This window comes from Chelon labrosus, assembly GCF_963514085.1.
Source record: "Chelon labrosus genome assembly, chromosome: 11".
Taxonomy (NCBI): Eukaryota; Metazoa; Chordata; class Actinopteri; order Mugiliformes; family Mugilidae; genus Chelon; species Chelon labrosus.
In genome coordinates this window covers 16920150-16940074 of record NC_140344.1, presented here as the reverse complement: position 1 = coordinate 16940074, position 19925 = coordinate 16920150, and the positions used below count along the sequence as shown (strand labels likewise).

General features: G+C 44.9%; 1 protein-coding gene across 1 annotated transcript; it reads left to right on the top strand.

Annotated features, from left to right (window-relative positions):
- Positions 1–571: 571 nt before the first annotated feature.
- Positions 572–19322, top strand: grm3 (glutamate receptor, metabotropic 3; the record flags this gene model as incomplete). Its single annotated transcript, XM_084555485.1, has 11 exons — positions 572–751; positions 1972–2115; positions 5276–5545; positions 6028–6628; positions 13511–13753; positions 13866–14055; positions 14584–14893; positions 15006–15199; positions 15331–15463; positions 16857–17034; positions 19252–19322. Exons 1-11 carry the CDS (start codon positions 587–589, stop codon positions 19320–19322), a joined length of 2499 nt encoding a protein of 832 aa, XP_084411611.1. The 5' UTR covers positions 572–586.
- Between the last annotated feature and the right edge of the window lie 603 nt (positions 19323–19925).

The following is a 19925-nucleotide window of genomic DNA, read 5'->3' as shown; positions in this document are numbered from 1 at the left end:
GTCCCCAAACTCCACTAAAGGTCTGCTTTACTGTCTTTACACTTCATAGTAACACTTATAAAAGTGTTTCATTGTGCAGCTTCTGACAGCTTTGTGACTTGTCCTATGACATGTGGACTGGCTGTCTCATCCTCTCCTCTCCTCTCCTCTCCTCTCCTCTCCTCTCCTCTCCTCTCCTCTCCAAGCAGAACTGATGCTCAGATGGTGTGCCCCTCCATGTGCGATCCACTTCAGCTCTCCCTGACCGTTTTATGGGCCACAGACCGACCCAAGCATCCACGGCCTCTGCCTGACTCAACCCCGCCGCGCTCCTTCCACCTCATTCTTAACCCCTCACCCCTGACCTCCTTAACCCTCAGCCCCTCACTTCCTTCTGTCTCACTCTCCGTCAAGCCTTTCCTCACATTCTGACAAGTCCTAGCTCTCCCCCAAGCCCAACATGGTGGCCCACATCCCCGCTCTGGTTCTGGTCATGTTGTGTCAAGGCGTCTTACTCTCGGACCCACCTCTGTTACGTCGGGAGATCCGCATCGAGGGCGACCTGGTGCTCGGCGGCCTGTTCCCGGTGCACGAGAAAGGAGCCGGGATGGAGGAGTGCGGCCGCGTGAATGAGGACAGGGGGATCCAGAGGCTTGAGGCCATGCTGTTCGCCATAGACAGAATCAACGCGGACAACACTTTGCTGCCAGGCATCTCCCTTGGGGTCCACATCCTCGACACCTGCTCCAGAGATACCTATGCACTGGAGCAGGTGAGTGAGCATGAATATGAGAGGATTCAGGGCGTTATATAAACACATTTTTCTGTCAAAGCAAGTTTGTTCTGCCTAACATCCAATGCTGTTCACATCATGTGTGCACAATTTGATATGCAAACGAAAGTCTTTATATTATTTTTCACTTGCACAATCTTTAAAATGGTTTTTGCAAATGTGCATGCCCAAGATTAAGAGAAGCTGTTATTGGCAGTTTACCAACCTGCTAGAAACCACTTGGATACCTAGTTTTGTGTTCATGTGTGTGTTCCACAAGTCTGCATGCACATGGCAGGGGCCAAAATCCTTATGAAAAGTAGCCAGGGCAGATTTTTTTTCAATTTCTGTTCACATCTTGCCTGTGAGCACTCATACAACTTCTTAGATGCAGCACAGTTCAAATATACTTTGTCTAACTAGCTATTTGTTATCTTGTGCTGCGGGTAGCAGTTTAAGTTTTGCTACACTTTGTGTTTAAAAGTTGCTCGGCTTAGTAAGTTGTGGTACCAGAAGTGAAAAAGTGCAACATTTCCATTTTAAATTGAGTAAAAATATATGGTGTCATTAGAAATACTTAATGTACCTAAAAATTCCATTTTATTGGCGTAATTTGGCCTGAAATTAAAGTAATCGTTGATGAGCGAGAGAGAGAATGAAGCAATTTCAGTGAGGGAAATGAGCCAGATTTTTTAAAAAAATAATAAAATTAAAAAAGAAAAGGAGAGAAAAAAGCAAAGAAGTTCTCCCTCGGGGGTTCTTATCTTAAAAAAAAAAAGTCTCTTATTGCTGAGCTGTTTAGGCGTGATGCATCTAGTGATCTTACAAAATGAGCTCTTTGACTGATTGCATAAACTCTGGATTCTTGACATTTGGTTTCTCTAAGCTGTTTTCCGATTCATTACTTTTCCCTTCACCGACCAGAAATATGCAATAATCTGCCTCGGTCTCTCAGGAGTTAATTTGCAATTTGGGCCCTGTAAATGAAAGTATTAACAGCCCCTAGTGTAAAGCGATGGACTTTTGTAGTTCCCTCAAAAAGACGGAAAATTTGCATTATAATAAAATCTCAAATCAATATGCCGTTATTTATGCAGCTAGTTTCTTACAAACAACATAAATTCAAAGTCTGATTAAGAATTGATAGGTTACACACACCACAGGGTTCTCAGCATGGTGCACTGCATTTGATATGAATCTCTATTTGCTTGTGTCGCCAGGCTCTGGAGTTTGTCAGAGCGTCCCTCACCAAGGTGGACGACACAGAGTTCATCTGTCCGGATGGATCGTACGCTCTGCAGGATGACAGCCCGCTCGCGATCGCCGGAGTTATCGGAGGATCCTTTAGCAGCGTCTCTATCCAGGTAACGGATTCTAGTATTTAAGGGAATATTTATACAAACAATACCCCATCATAATGGACCATTATCATAGACTTTTAACTTCAGCACTTTCTTTCATGTTTTATTCATCATCCCACAAGTTCAATGAACAACCGTGCAAAGGTTCCAGTGAAATGTTCCCGCGTCCGTGTTTATGTGACTCGCGTGTGTGCTCACTTCTCAGAATCAAGTTCCACTGGTGTGCTCTTGTGTGTTTCCCCAGCTCTTGTAGCGCTTGTCACAGAACTGAGTAATTTGCATAGTTTAGCATAAAACCTCCTTCTCCCTTACTCCTCTGTGACTGCACAAAAGCCTCCTCCTATCAGTCCTTAAATCCCTAATCTCTGCAACTGTCTCTCTGTCTTCTCTTTCTTACTCTCTTTCTCTCTCTCTCTTTATGTTTTGCTTTTTTTTTCCCGGCCCTTTAAATCTTGGCTCCCTTCCTTCTCATCACTTCCTACTTCTCTTTTTTTCCCCCTCCATCTTTATATGCATTCAGAGGCGTCCCTCCCGACTATTTGGGGAGAGCTCGGTGTATGCTGACCTCAGCCCCCTTCCCCTCCTCCTCCTCCTCCTTCTTCCCGGGGCAGCCATTGTTAACACAAATGCTCCGCCGCTTGTCCTTCATCACACATAATTATCCTTTGTTTTCCTGCAGCTCATTCCTGTCGCCCCCTTTGTTGCTGTTGTTTTTACCTGTCTTTTCTGAGGCAGCGCTGTTTATGAGACGTGAACTGTGCTCCTCTTTCTGATCTCCTGCCAGTGAAGCTAATCCAGCTACGCCTTCGTGCCTCTCTTCTTGGCCAGTCTGTCTGTTGCTTCTAAATGAAGAATTATTTTATGTTTAACCATGCACAACTAAACTCAAATGCCTTGCAGGCATTTACTTAGCAGGCATCATTCCTCTTCTCCGTTCATTCACATGTGTGTGTATGTCTCTTTGCATTTGTGTGTGTGTGTGACTTGCATTCCAAGCAGAAAACACACAGCACCCCTCCACTGCACCATTTTTTCCTTCCTTCCCTTTCATTTCTTTCTCGTCCATTCGTCGCTCATATTCAGCCCATTCCTACAGCACATCTCCCTTCCTTCCCTCTCACAGGAAGGGAGCCGCTTTCACTAACAGAGTTAACGCTCCACGTCCCTGCAGACAGGCCTCTAGGGTAGCTGTGGTCACTGTTCAATGGCAGGTAATGGAGCAATGCGGTTACGTTTTGCAGCGTGACCTTCCGTGGCATTTAAGTCAACCGCGGTCTCGAAAGCATAAAACTTGCCCGAAGAACTGGAAGCAGCCGTCAGCGTGGGTGTTGCGCGCATGTGTGGGGCGGCGCAGGTGTTTGTGTACACGTCAACCTGTTCTTGCGCGCGTCCGTGTACGTATGTGAGTGCGTTTTTCTAATCTTCTACATTATTAGTCTAATGAGATTCTGACATGTTGTCAAAACAGCTCATCAACCGAGCCATGAATGAAATATAGAGGAGCCCAGAGTGATGCGCCGTAAAAGGATTAAACTGAGAATGGCTGAACAGAATGGCTGTGTAGCTCGTGTTTATTGTGTGTGAGTGTGTGTGCATGTTTGATTGTGTATGTTTACATGTCTTGGTGAGCATGCCTGGCAAATATACACTTCCAACTGTTTGTGTGGCATCTGCGACTAAAACCGTGGCGAAGAGAACGTGACCACACCCCAATCAGGAGTGAAAGGGAATATTATATGGACACGGCTAGATCCCAGATGATGTCCTTCATTAATGAATGAGTCAGTGTTTTATTGAACTCTGCGTCTGTTTGCGTGTGCTTGTGGGTGTGTGTTTTTGCACCATGTGAATATGCGCTCGCTCAAATGTGCTTTATCTTCCAACAGTCATGGATGAAGCGACAGCGTCCTTTTAAATACGTTAAAATATTTCCTTGGATGAAAAAAAAAAAACACATTCATTAAAGGGAAAAATCGTTTGATTTCCAAGTTTTTGTCTCAGTAGAGATCTCTAACGGCGGTATCACTGACTTTAAACAGCTGAGGTTGAGGCGCTGTATTGCAGTTTAACACTGTTACAACTTAATATTGGTTTTGATATGCTTTGATATTGCTCACACATGAACACACGGTTTGCAGCGGTGTTCAACGGTTCTTATTCAGGTTAGAGTCTCAGACACTTAGACATTAAGCAAGTGTTGTGCTACAAATAATTACTTTTCTCCGTTTGCCCCACTTATTAAAGACAGCAGCTCCGTAGAAACTGCAGCACTAGTTCCATTTTTTATTGAGCATTGATCAGATAGCTTTGTCACATTTCAAAGATGCTGCACGGGCATTGACTCTCTGACCCGTTCTTGTCATAAAATGAATTCCTGTTGCTCATTTAAAGCAAACCAAGAGATGAGAACATAGCTTGCGGCAGTGCCTGGTATGCAGATAAAAGAGAAAGGGTTAATTCGTGTCATTTCAGCGTGGATCTAAGGGAAATCCACATTTTCGGGACACGTAAAAGTGTGTCATCCCTTATCATGCGCACAAAAAAAAATGTTTGTTTTCGAAATGCTTCACCAGTTCTGCCGAGTGTTCTCCAGCTTCCTCCTCTCTTTATGTACTTGTACACCACTTTCAAGTGCCTCGCTAAATTAATTGTACAGTAATTAGCTCTGTTGCTGCCAACCCCCAAAACATTTGAATTGTAAACACTTCAAGTGGCTGCTTGACTGCATTCAATCTTCAGATTAATGCAGTTCCACATTGCAGGACTGACTGATACCGTGCATATGATTTCAAACTGTTTATCTCACTGCAGGAACTGGGATCAATTCGTTATTAAATACAATACACTTTAGATAAATTAATCTGAGGTTATTGAACATAATTCAGTATGACTGACAGGATCCACACGACCAAATCACAAAACTGGGATCACAGCAACTAAAATGAAACAATGGGAATTATACTTCTAAACTGTCACTCCTCAGTAAATACAAGCAAAATGTACCTTATCATTTCAAAATATCCATATGCTGGGGAATCCAGGCTAAAAATAATTATCAATCAATCAGATCCTGTAATTCATTAAATAGTTTAATTTTGCAGTAGAGCAGGTTTGGAATTGTTTCCCCTCGTTTATGTCTCATTTCACTCTTCTCTCCCCTCAGGTTGCCAATCTTCTCAGGCTCTTCCAGATTCCTCAGATAAGCTACGCTTCAACGAGTGCCAAGCTCAGCGATAAGACACGCTATGATTACTTTGCCCGCACTGTGCCCCCCGACTTCTACCAGGCCAAAGCCATGGCCGAAATCCTGCGGTTCTTCAACTGGACCTACGTGTCCACCGTGGCGTCGGAGGGCGATTACGGGGAAACTGGTATAGAGGCATTTGAACAAGAGGCGCGCATGAGGAACATTTGTATCGCAACTTCAGAGAAGGTGGGGCGTGAAATAGAATTTATCAGAATATCAGTTTATTTCTGCAGTCCAATCTGAATCGCTATAAGAAACCGAAAAGTAAAGAATAAGGAAAAGCCAAAACTTTAATCTGGAGTGTCACACTGATATATGGCCTGAAGCTGCACCAGTAACAGTGAGCAAGGCGCTATATTTGTGGGCTTATAATAGTCTGTCTTTATGTGTTATCTTGTCGTACACCCAAATGGGGTTTAATATTACACTGGTGTTATCAGTTGCGAACCAGAAAATGAACGCTTATCTCCTAGAACTCATTCTGGGTGCTTTCACAGACACATTTTTCATCTCATTTGCTACTGAGGTACATGTTCATGCGAGACTGTGAGCCACTTCTTTATTCTGATTTCGTCCTATGAGAAATCGAGCTAAACAATTATAAACAGGAAACCATGAATGTATTTCAGCGTAGAAGGAGCATGTACATATGTCCTCTTTTTGTCCAGGTGGGTCGTTCTAATGCCAAGAAGTCCTATGAAGCTGTGATCCGCCAGCTCCTCCAGAAGCCAAACGCCCGCGTGGCCGTCCTTTTCCTGCGAAGCGACGATGCCAGAGAGCTGCTGGCAGCTGCTGCCAGGCTTAACACCTCCTTCATCTGGGTGGCCAGTGATGGCTGGGGTGCACAGGAAAGCATTGTCAAGGGAAATGAGGTCACTGCTGAAGGAGCCATCACGCTTGAGCTGTCAGCCAACCCCTTACCAGAATTCAACCGATATTTCCTCAGTCTGAACCCTGTCAAAAACCATCGTAATCCCTGGTTCAAGGATTTCTGGGAGCAGCGGTTCCAGTGCTCCTTGGGACCAGGAGGTGTGGGACTGGGCGAGACACCTCTGCCACCATGTGACACGAACCTGTCAATGGACAAGAGTTACTTTGAACCAGAGTCCAAGATCATGTTCGTGGTGAACGCGGTGTACGCCATGGCTCATGCCCTCCATAACATGCAGCGGAGCCTGTGCTTCAACACCACCAAGTTGTGTGACAGCATGAAGGCCTTGGATGGGCGCAGACTCTACAGGGATTACATCCTTAATGTCAGCTTCTCAGGTAAGAGAGCCAGAGCATGGCAAAGAGAGCAGGGAGCCATAGATAAGGTGTTCAAGGTGGATGAAGTGCAAAAGAAGTGAATGCTGGAGAGGATGTTGGGGAGGAATGGAGCGAGAAATTGGCAGGAATGTGAGCCCTGTGTCTAGTTAACAGTCCTCTGACGAACAACACGTTGGTGTTGTCCTTCTCCTCAGCCAAAGCAGCCAAGCCACAGAACATAAAAAGTACTGAGACAAATCCGCTTAATTGCTATGTATTGTCAGAGCCAGCTTGCCATTGACACCTTTTACCCATGCGTAATTGATACGACACTACAAAGTTGCTTTGAGGAACGAGTGCTGCAGTTAATCCGTCAGCCATATTCTTCTCTCTTGCACTAATGAGATTGTGTGTGTTATAATAGCTCCTATAGCAGGCTGCCTGTCTGTCTGTCAGTCTCTGTAGAGTTGGGAGAGAAGAAACGGAGGATTGGCTTGACTGACAGATGGCGTACAAAGGAAGCGTTATAAATAAACTGCTGTGTCTCAGGGACTGACACAGGTTTAGAGGTGCTTATTCCTCCACCAACCGTGACCAGGAGCAGACATCAAAACAGCCAGACAAACAACACTAACACGGTAGCTTTGCCACAGGACGCTGGGGAGGGAGAGAGAAAGCCAGAGGGATGGGTGGAGGACGAGAGAATGGCATCACATATGGAGGGAGGGGGGAAGGAAGCTTACAGATAAGAGTGACAGGCAGACCAAAGCGAGAGAAAAGAGAGTTTGGGGTAAGGTAAAGGGGAGTTAGACAGAAAAAAAAAGAGGAGATAGGGAGGGAAGGAGGGAAAGAACAAGTGAGCACTGAGGCAATTCCGGAGTGGGACAGCATGCGTCAGCAGAAGAAGAGGATTCTCTTTGAAATTTCCCATCTTCATTTCTGCTACAAATCAAAGGACTTGGAGCATTTCTGTCTGCGAGGAGGGAAAGAGAACTGAGGAAAAGGGAGAGGAGTGTGAGTAAGATAGAGAGGGAGGAAATAGTCAAGGCGATTGCAGTCACAGCCTCCACTTGGCCCAGGTGATAGCGCCCCTTTAAAGCAAACATTACAGAGAGGGACGGGATGGAGATGCAGGCTCACGCGTAGAAAGTTAGAAAGGAGTTTAGGAGTTTTGAGAGGGGATGTGTGTGTGTGTGAATCCGTCTTCGACTTCCCTACGTCTTTATGTCTGATCGTTTTCTCTCTCACATACCCCTCCCCCCCGTCCCTCCCCTCTTCTCGCCGCTGATGTACAGTACGTCCACGAGGCGCATGTCTTTACTGCGCAGCCGGGAAAGAATTACAGCCTGCACAAGGATCTTGAGCTCTCTACCTCTCAGTGTCAGTGGCAACGTCGCCACGGTGACAAACATCTGTATTGGTAAAAGTGAATTCAGAAGAGGTGCGTTGATAAGCGCTCAGACGATGTGCAAGGCGTTTTGAGTTAGACTGGGCTCTGTGACCAGTGAGTTGTTGTTGGTTAGATTGAGTGACTCACTCTCAGTGCTGCCACATATACATCTTTCCATCTACAGTGTGTAAGGAAGAAGCTGAGGTGAGTTGAGGTTGAATGTGCGGTATTAATACTGCAGCATCACCATCCGCAGTGCTCTCAGTCTGAACTGTAGCAGACGGGGGAAAAAAAAAAACAACCCTCTCTATCTACTTCTCTTATACATACATGCATGTTCACTGCGGAGTCTTTACATTGCATCAAAGTTTCATCTCCGTGCCCCTGAATGCACTGAAGCGGCGTCCTCTTCGCTTCGACTTTACATTCACGACACTGCGGACCGTGTCTTCAGCCGCGATAAAGGCTGTTTTTGTTGTGTTTTACTGACACGCACTGAGCATGTGGTGCACTGAGGCAGTATGTTGTGCGGTTAGGAGAGTGTTTTCATATGCAGCTCTCTTCATCTAGTCTCATCGCGCTAGTTGCCATGGTAATGAAGCCGACACTATTGCCAATTGTTGAAGTGATCTGGTAGATCATGGGAACTGCTCCATACCAACAACTAGTGATAGACACAGGAGTGTATTTGTGAATTTTTATGAGGCCTTGCTACGCACTTCAAACGCGCAACACAGACACGCATACGCACAAGAGACACATACACAAACACGTGCAAAAAAAGAGTCAGCCTTTTTTTTTCTTTTCTTTTTTTTTTTTTTTTTACAAAGAGGCAGCTTGAAATGCTTGTTTTTCTACCAGCATGAAATTGCAGACACCCCCAACCCACACACTTCTCAAAGCCATCATTCAACTCCCACCTACCCACCTCCCCGATCTGCAGCAAACAGATCAGTATATACACACACATGCATGCAGTCTTCTGTTCAAATAGTGGTGATAGATGTGATATTCCCCCTTTTCTGCACTTGTGTGTGTGTGTGTGTGTGCGCGCGCGTGTGTGTGTGATATGTCTGTGTTAGCAGAGGCGGTGTGCCTTCAGGGCCATATTGAGCAGAGAGCTTACTGCAACGTTCAGATGCTAGACAACAACCTTCACTCCTCCTCTCCTTCGTTTTCTCATCACTTCTTCTTCCCCTGTCTCTCTCTGTCTCTCCGTCACTCTTTCGCCCGCTACTTATCACTCCATCTTTCCACATCCTCTCAGTCTCTTTTCTCTTTCTCACCCGAGAAAGTGTCCTACTCTCTCTACATTCAAAACGCAGCACATCCCACTCAGACTTCACAAGGTTGCTCTCCTGCCTCCACTGCCTCTCTGCGCCGGTCTGTTCCTCCACTCCTTCACTTTACTCATCCTTCTATCTATCCTTCACCTCTATTCTCTATTGATTCCTTCCTCTTAAGGCTTTTCTTCATCCGCCTATATCTCCACTGCCATGACATCAGTTTCTTGCTATTCCCCTTTGCTATCTCCTCTCTTTTTTCCCTTGTATTCTTCTCCCTTGTCACTTCCCTCCGTTCTTTAGCCCTTATCTTGTCTCTCTCTTCTCATCCTCCATACCGGCACCTCCTGCTTTTGGCCCGCCGTTTCTTTCCTTTGTCTTCTCTATCTTGCCACCTTTCATTCAGACAAGCCGCAGCCCTCTGCCGCTACACCTTCCCTCCTATACATTTCTCTCTCCCTTATTCAGGACTTCCTTTTCTCCACCCTATCTGTCCTCTATTCCCCTGTGGCCTGTTGCTCCGTGACCCAGGCAGCGCCTCCATCCCCTGGGAATGAATCCGCAGGGAGAACAAATACAGCTAATGCAATCTGTCTGTGTGTGCATTTGCGACATGTGAGTGCATCCCTGCGTATATATATTTGCGTATATGCAGTGGGACGCGCGTGTAGTCACACAGTCACACAAAGGAAAGACTCACCCTTTCTCTATGCATCTGTGTACTCCCCTTTCTCCACTTTTAGATTACTTATTCCTACTTATTCCTCCCAAGCCCCTTTGCCTCCGCTCTCTCCCCCTGCCTTTAATACCCACAATCCCCCTTGGGCTTCGCTTTAGCCCGACATGGCCGAGAACATAATTAATTTCTCAGCTTCTGAATGAAAAGCCTGTTTTCACCATGCTTCTAATTAAGCCAGAATAATAAGGTGTATCTTGAGTTAGCGGCAATGCTAAAGTGCCTCACAAAAATTTCGGGATCCGCTAAGGCTGTCTTATATTGCAGTTTGTCTCACCTAACTTTATTTACTTATTTTTTTTTTTTCTACTGTGCCCGCGGCTGTTTGGTTTACTGCATTCACAGAAACCAAGAGCAGATTCCGGTTGACAATGCAATGAATCCTCTAAGATAAACAGCAGTATATTCACAATGGGTCTTGCACAAAGGGCACTTTGTTTTGGTGAGTCTAAACATGTCAGTGCTTCATTTGCCTAACCCTGTGAGACATGGTGTCTAGTGCACTTCAGGAGCACAACATGGGTGATTTGAGGAGAACGTTGCCGGGGAAGGCACGGCCCACCTTTGGATGCTGACAACACCTCAGAGGCATTAAAAATCACTGAGAGCCCGGGTTGTGCTGGGGACGCATCCTGCTCAGCTGGACTGGACTGGAACAGTAGGAAGCATTGTATGGATGAGGTGACGCTATCATGTTTCTAGGTTGCGTTACTGTACGTGTGCTTAGACACCGCAGGGAATCCTACAAGCAGCTGTCACTACATTTAATTGTTCAAATAATTGAAGTGGGTTCAGTTCATGGTTTGTCAAAGTTGCATCATAAAGAAACATGCCGCAGAAAGGTGTCTAGGGGGCTAACCTCCTTTTAACCTCTCTACTCACTCGTCTCTTGCACATCTGCAGAGATTTAAATGCTTTTTAGTCACACTAGCGGCATGATGGCAATGTTAATCTATTACACTGTGTGCCCAAACTGAAATATCTCAACAGTGATTGGATGAACTGACATCAAAGTCCCCTAAGGATAAACTGTATTAACTTTATAGTGCTTAAACATTTAGGGGTGTTGTGATTTGTTAGACCTAATATTAGTACATACATATTGTCAATCGCCGATACAAACACTTCATAATTATATGGGATTTCTTTTTTTTTTCATGTCAATGAAATGTCTTTTCATTACTACAGCTAAGGTTGTCCTCATTGTTTGCATCACAGGGGCCCACTTTCCTGGTTAATTCCTCAAATGGAGTAGGAACGCACAATGCCATTTGCAGTAGACCGGAGTATTCCCTGATCTTGACACTTTCACGCAATGAGCTACATTAGCATCATGCTACATGCCACTGGCATCTAATACATGGCATCCACTTGATCAGGAACTCCATTTATTGGCAGGCTGAGCTCCTACTGAATTTCTTCCAGGCAAGAGGACGCGAAGGCGGCAAAATCTAGCCCACAAATCCTGATTTTGATATCATTAAAAGCTAATTTCCTTGGCCACTTACAGCTTGCTGTATTTTTAATCTGGCGCCGGACAGTGAGGAGGCGGGAGAAGGGCAGCCATCAGTCAAGGACTTGGGCTGCCTGTCTCCGTTCCGTGCATTCTGAGGAGTCTTGGTGGCCTTCACCAGCTCTAACTTGCAACCTCATACGCTTTCTTGATAAGCCATTCTGTCACGTCAGCAAGGTCGCTGATGGTGGCTATAGGGAAGAATCACCAGGCCTCCGAGCCTATTGCTCTTTGAAAATGATCTGTTGGAGGGAACACAAGGACGAAACAGCATCCTCAGACCAATACCATTATCTGTTTTTAGTCTGTGCTACATGTAATTACCACATACAGCTAATTAGGCTTCAGCACACATCTAAGATCCTAATAAGGTGCAGTTATGATAATTAGTTAGTAAAGTGTTTCTGCATGTGTGTATGGGTGTCCAAGTGGAGGTGTGCCTGGATTGCCTTCTTGCTCAGTGTTATTAGCAGACTTTATTATCTACTAACTTTCAGTATAACGGCTTCATATCTCTTTTTCGTCTCAAGATATTATCAGCACCTTCATATTGAAATCAGTTTCATTTAGCTGTCACCAAAACATTTAGCCCCAAAATCCAAAGACGACTCGACACACAGAATTTCCTGTGACGGAGGGAGAGAGGAGGAAGACAGAGGGTTGTGCTGTCTCCGTGATTTATGGATTTCATAAACCCTAACCCCCTCTGCTGCCATCTGACACGCCATTCTTCTCTGAACACACTGAGCTTTCAGCACAATAGCACAGCTTTAGCCGTTGTCAGCGCTGCGTGCGCGTGCGTACGCACATTGACACACACACACGCGCACCTAACAGCGGGGTCAGAGCTTTGGTTCTGTCAGCACAGCCTCCCACAGCGCTCAGAGCAATACCTTAGCCATCACACTGTAAAGCAAAACCTAATGGAGCTACAACGCGCACATCCTCGCACACACGCACGCTCCTCAGCCCAACTGCTTATTTGCAGTCTGTATTCTGATTCATTCTACTGATGCCAGACTGTATGGAGAATTAATTTGCCCTGTGATGTCTTCAGTAACCCGAAGATGCAGAGATATGAGGGAGACGATGCAGAATCATCAATGCGGCTGTGCGCTGAGGACTGATAGCCTTGTTATGCATTGAAGAGTGATGCTTTATAAACCCAGCGTGCACCATCATCATTTGACAGGCGGCAGCATATAATACACAGCAACTGCTGTAAGGCCAGAAGGGGTCCTGTAAAGGCGGCGTGCACTTTGTCTATGTCAAAACGACCAAGTGTCAGCACTGCCAGGTTTGACGCTACCTGCACAGCATCAAGAATTTATTTTTTCCCCCAGACCATGGCCCATTTCTCCTTATTTTTTTTAATGGTTTCAGCATCCTGCCAATTTTACAATCTCTTCTGTTCCCACATCCTCGGGGTAGATGGTAATCCTTTCGTAACAACATGTATACAAACCAATTTGGCAGTTTCAGCGGTGTACCTCCCTCGCCGAAGAGACCCAGAGGCTAATTCTATCAATGTGTGGGTAGCTATAGTATTGCCCAGGGATTCGGTCTTCTGCCTTCATGCCTATATGACTTTATGGGCAGTCTGTTAATGATCCATTTTGTAATAATAAAAAAAATAACTTTACTACATCAGATTTTAGACCAGCGATTTTGTCCCTATGTGACCTTAGGGAAGGATGGGAGGCCAGTGACACACACACATCACCAAGCATTTATAGCCTCCTAGCAAATACTTTAGTGACTGGCTGGTCGTCAGTAATGAAAACACTATTGTGATGCCCTTCACTGTCTGTCCTGGGCTCCTAAGGCTAAGCTGACTGTTGGTTATTGTCTCCGTCCTCACTGCCGCTTTTAAAAGGCATCAATGCGACATCAATAGGTTGATTGTTTGTGATTGTTTAGCTTTGATCTCCTTTTCAGCTGACTTTATCCCTTTTTTTATCCCTTCTTTTATCCCCTCCAGCCCCATTCTCTCCTCCAGGCAGCGAGACAGTGGTGAAGTTTGATACCCAGGGGGACGGCATGGGCCGATACAACATCTTCAGCTACCAGCGCTCTGGCGATCGTTACGGTTACGTGCCGGTAGGTGAATGGGCCGAGAGTCTGAGCCTGAGCAGCGATTTGATTCACTGGCCCAGAGAAGTGGTGCCCACCTCGCAGTGCAGTGACCCCTGTGAACGCAACGAGATGAAGAAAATGCAGGCAGGTAGGAGAGCGAATTTCAACAGCTATCTTTTTGCCATGGTGACACGCCACGCTGCAGTGCCTTTTGAAAAATCTCAGACTGCTGCCGCTATGTTCCAAATCCTGTTTCCCAGGTGAGTACTGCTGCTGGATCTGTACTGCCTGCGAGCCTCATGAATACTTGGCTGATGAGTTCACCTGCTCGCCATGTGCTCCTGGCCAGTGGCCCACGGATGACCTCACTTCCTGTTATGACCTTCCTGAGGACTATATTATGTGGGAGGATGCCTGGGCCATTGGTCCCATTACCATCGCCTGTGTTGGGTAAGTGACAAAAAAAATAAAAATACAGAAATCAACGACCCATTGTAATGAAACAGAATATACACCAATCAGGCACAACATTATGAGGAGAAGTGAATAACCATCTTGTGACAATACAATGTTCTGCTGAGAAACTTTTGGACCTGGCATTCATGTGGATGTTACTTAGACATGTACCACCCACCTAGACCAGACCAGGTACCCCCACCCCATAGTAATGACTTGATGGCAGCAGCCTTCCCCAGCAGGATGCAGCCTGACACAGGCACACACATAAAAATGGTTTAGGAACAACTAAAAAAACTTTAAGAACAGCACAAGGTGTTGACCTGGCCTCCAAATTCAGTAGATCCCAAACTGATCAAGTGTCTGTAGGACCCAAAGACCCCCACTAACAACATCCTGTTGCCAGACATCCCAGGACACCCTCAGAAGGCCCATGTCCATTCTCTGATTAGTCAGACAGTTGTAAGCAGTGACTTCATGATGTTTATCGTCTGTCTGGCTACACACCTTTCTGTCCCCCAGGTTCATGTGCACTGGCCTGGTGTTTTGGGTGTTTATCAGACACAACAACACACCGCTGGTGAAAGCATCTGGCAGAGAGCTGTGTTACATCCTCCTCTCAGGAGTCTTCATGTCCTACGCCATGACTTTCCTCTTTTTGGCCAAACCCTCCCCTGCCATCTGCGCTCTGAGGCGCCTCGGCCTAGGCACGTCATTTGCTGTCTGCTACTCCGCCCTCCTCACCAAAACCAACAGGATCGCCAGAATTTTCAACGGCGTGAAAGACGGAGCGGGCGCAGTGAGGCCACGCTTCATTAGCCCATCCTCTCAGGTGAGTGATTGCAGCATCACGTCTATCCATCTGCATCAGACAAATGGATGCATGGCGGACAAGCAGTGGCTCTTGGTGACCTTACCTTCTTCTTTTCCCTTCTTTTTTTCAGGTTTTCATCTGCCTGAGTCTAATCTCCGTCCAGTTGGTGATGGTGTCGGTGTGGCTGCTGCTGGAAGTTCCCGGGACGCGGCGCTTCACATTGCCAGAGCGGCGACAGACTGTCATCCTCAAGTGCAATGTACGCGACTCCAGCATGCTGCTGTCACTGGGATACGATGTGCTCCTGGTCATCTTGTGTACTGTGTAAGTCTGGCATCACTAGCTTTCAAAACAGCAACAGTTGTGCTTAGCTCATAACATTTTGTGTTTGCTTGAGTAGGTATTGGCATTTTCCACATGGAGTCTATCTAATCAGAAATATCATTCTCATCCAGGTATGCCTTCAAGACCAGGAAGTGCCCTGAGAACTTCAATGAGGCCAAGTTTATTGGATTCACGATGTACACCACCTGTATAATTTGGCTGGCCTTTCTTCCCATCTTCTATGTTACGTCTAGTGACTACAGGGTATGTCCTTAAACCTGCACATGCATGCACAAGTAATTGTTTCTGTAATTTAAAACACTAAACTGACTCCAACCAAACCTCATGTAACCCCGACATCAAAGAAAAAGTTTGTCCTTATGTTTGCATGCAGGACCAAGAGGCAGCCTAATGCTAACAGTTAGCTCATTTTAGCCATGTACAAAGACTTGATACAAGGCAAAACATCTTACCTATGCTTTTTCCAGTGCTCACTACATAATAAGTTCCAAAAATATACAGTTCCTTTAACCTCAGAAATTAAGACTTCACCTTCCACGAAGCATTTTGTGCCTTTAACTGTGTTAGCGCATTTTTTCCCCCCTCAACATGATGAATAATGGCACACGGGTACCACAGCAGTGACTACACAAGGTGCAGACGCAATTTAAAGTATTTCTAATCCTGTTGGCAAATGTCCCGACTCTGCAGTGCCGCGGTGACAAACAGACAGGCTCTGTCAAACTGCTGACACATGTCCAGATTTAACGGCAAAGGGGAGTGAGTGTTCACCTGAGCCATACAAATCTTAAGCATACGCACACACACACACACACACACACACACACACACACACACCTTGAGCGCACAATTCCAGCAACACAGTGTATTAAAGGGCACAAGAGTGCAGTGCTGATGCCAGGGCTGCTCTTTTGATCCCCGTAAAAACTCTCTCTCTCTCTTTCCCTCTCTCCCATCTCTTTGTAATTTCACTTTAAGATTAGTCAGGTAGTACAGGCGTTACATGCCTACCCCCTAACTAACATGAATATACATTATATAGAGGGGTTGTTGGAGGGTTGATTAACTCTAATGTGGTCAACTGTTCTGTTATTTTACTGGGAGACGCCGTTATTCAACCACCTCTAAGACTGAAAGCAGTGATTATAGCAGCCTGAATGGGACATACAGCACACAGCTCTGCAGAGCAGTGATCAAGAATCAGGAGAGAAACAGATTGCATATTGATTTCATGCAATAAATTACAGTGAATGAAGTTAAAGCTACCAGGGAGAGTCTGTTAAGTCTGGCCACTGTGGTCTCTGTTGATTAAGTCTTTTATGGATCGATCCTGGAGTTGTTATACTCCGGGCCGCTACGAGGTAACAGAGTCTGCCAACAAACAGTTGTACTTTCACTTTACAGACCTGCACAAACAGAGATCAGTTACTTTACCCACTTAGTCAGCACTGGTGAGCTCTGTATTCAAACTTTATTTTATTTAGAGCACTTTATAACAAGCATTCAGAAAGTGCCTTTCGAAAAATGTTCATGATTATAGATTATTATCATCAAATTAGCTCTTAACGGCAACTTAATTAGATTTATCCATCAAAGTCTGGCTACTAATTACTGTCTTCTCCTCCTTCCTCTGCAGGTTCAGACCACCACTATGTGTATCTCAGTCAGTCTGAGCGGCTTCGTGGTGCTGGGCTGCATGTTCGCTCCCAAAGTCCACATCATCATGTTTCAGCCCCAGAAGAATGTGGCCAGCCACCGGCTTAACCTCAATCGCTTCAGTGTCAGTGGGGCTGCCACCACATATGCATCTCATGGTAGGGGTGGCAGAGGAAGAAGTTTTCCACCTGTCCTAAGCATTCAGCATTCAGCCCAATGAACAGTTTGGAAACGTTTGATAATGCTTTTTGTTATCAAAGACAGGAAGGATTCAAAGATGTTACCTTTAACGCATGATTATGAGGCTTACTGTGATATCCTGCCAACAGAACTGCAGAGTGGAACAGTGCAATGAGATTTCAGGGAAGAAGCATGACATTATGAAGCGAGAGCAATATTTAACAAGGCAAGTCTTTCTAAATGACTTGCAAATAGGCACTAATGCTCCATTTAATACCATCTGATTTACTTACCACAACTTTGCACGGAATATTTACATTAATAGCTAGCTAATACCTACTAACAGCTAGTTGGTGAAATTACTTTAGTATCACTCCCTCCGCTCAAACTCACAATCACACTGTGAAATACAGACCTAGTTATTTTGTTAATTAGTGCTGGAATGTTTTGTTTGATCTCGTATGTGTTTGTGACATATAGTTAATGCCTGTTTCTCGTACATATTTATGTTTTAAATCCCTGTGTTAATTTCCAATCGCACATTAGTAGTTTTATTACACACAATTAACCACTCTGACTCAAAATATAAGTGTAAGGCTCTGCAGCTGGTTTGTCACGCTGCAATCTTGATGACATTTGCCCAAAATTATAACACTTTCGAAGCAACAAGTAAATAACTCTAAAATTGCACTATTACGTTTAATCTCATGAATATTTAAATGCAGAGAACATTTTAAAAAAGTAATTATGCCGTGTGCAAAAATGTGGGCACACAACTAAGTCGGCACTTAGTAACCTCCCATTGGAGGCTATCACAGACTTCAGACCCGTTCTTTGTGGTTTGAGGTAAGCCGTCTTTCATGCACAGCCTGTTTATAATCTGATTTTCGGTTATAAGTTTCTTGATGTAGTTCATGGTGGATTTTAAGGTCTGCTTTGGATAATTTCTCTGTTGTAAAAGTCAGCCTCACTTCTCTTACACTTTCTCCGCGGGCGTCTCGACATTTGCGACGTTTGCTGATATTTAGTGGAATCCATTCTGCACAGCACATTTCCACCCTTAACAGTTGGTAAGGTGTTGTCTCCGTTAACCGATGCTGTGTTTTTGTGTTTGTCGCTGAAAAGCTCAATTTCTGGCTTACCCAGAATTGCTTTGCAGACTTCAGACGACAACTATTATTATGAGGTCTCGGGTAAGATTGTCTTCCTGATTCTTCCTGATTTATGCTGGCTGCACAGTGGAACAGTGCAGCCCCTCTGCAGCCATATGGGGGCTTCTGCCCGGCAGACCTGCAATTTTGTCTGAATGTTTTCTTAGTCTTTCAGATGTTGTCTTGATTTCAACAGTCCCTCAAAGCTGCCATTTCATAATGGCATTTTTAGACAGTGGAAATTACGAGCTAGAAGCACTTGGATAGGTTTTTATAGGCTTGCGTGTTAGACAAATTAGCTTTATTTTAAGATCCTCAGCAAGTTGCTTAGAGCAGATCGGAGTTGTTGATTGTGTTTCCACAAGAGTCAGAAGTTCAACACAAATTCAACACACATCCGCACGATGAGTCATTTAAGGCTTAAAGGAGAATTATCGTTTTTTACAACCTGGACCTTATTTTGGCATAAAATATGATCGTTTACTCACCCATATAACTTTAGTGTCACTTGGAGTTGTTCGGAACTTAGCAGGTCAATCTACAGACCCCGGATGATGATAACAGGTATACCCGGACTCAACGGGGAATAGCACTAGCAACAAAATATTGGTGAAATGAACGAGTTTCGCGGCAGATAATGCGTTTTTTAGAGGCTGCGTTTCGGTGCCCCAGTCACTCCCACTATATGGATATACGCAGCGCTCCGCTGGATCTAAATATCTTCCGAACGACTCCAAATGACACCAAAGTTATATGGGTGAGTAAACGATCGTATTTTATGCCAGAAATAAGGTCCAGGTTGTAAAAAACGGTAATTCCCCTTTAAAGACATGATGACGTTCTGTGACTTTACAAGCAGAGTGGTCCAACACATGTCAAAATGTCTGATTTTTAAAATAAGTCTCATTTCATATATATTATAACCTGACTTTTATGTTTTACAAAAATATTTTTATCGCTTAGACACCAAAAAGTCTAACATTCCCGGTTGATTTCCGTCTGCCTTTTTAATTATCTTCTCCTTGTTCCCCTTTCCAGCTTCAGTCAGCGCCCACTACGTCCCGACCGTGTGCAACGGGAGAGAAATTGTCGACTCCACCACTTCCTCTCTGTGACCACATCCAGTCCACCCTCCAAACCCGTCCCTGCGACTGTTAGCCAACCGATGATCATTGTCCCCCTCGGCCCTCTTTCCCCGCCTCATAGACGCACTGTACACACACACTCACACACACTCACACACATTAACATTTACATGCATACACACACACAGACACGCACAGACACCTTCCTTGTGGACTAGAACTGTATCGTTTCACAAATGTAGAAAGTGTGTAACTATAATTAAATTATTTTCTAGGGATGTATATACATGGAATCGACATTGTTGTACGTAGAGAAACAAAAGAACAAAAAAAGTTTTTAGGAGGAAAATTTTTGGAGCCTTTGTTTTTGATAGCTTTGTTATGACGCTGTGTAAATAGACTTGCGCTTAATCATGGTAGGAGGGGCCGTGTCCCTCAGTCTGGATGCACATTTGTGGCTCTGCTTGCCTCACCTGCAATACCCCACAGACTTTTTATTCTCATGCTTTTTTGTAGGTCTCATTGTAATAACTAATTACGTATGCATTTCTATTGTGTATCTGTACATTTGTATATTATACTACTGATGGTTCAAACAGCACAATGTGGACAGTCTCGTGACCCTAGAATGAA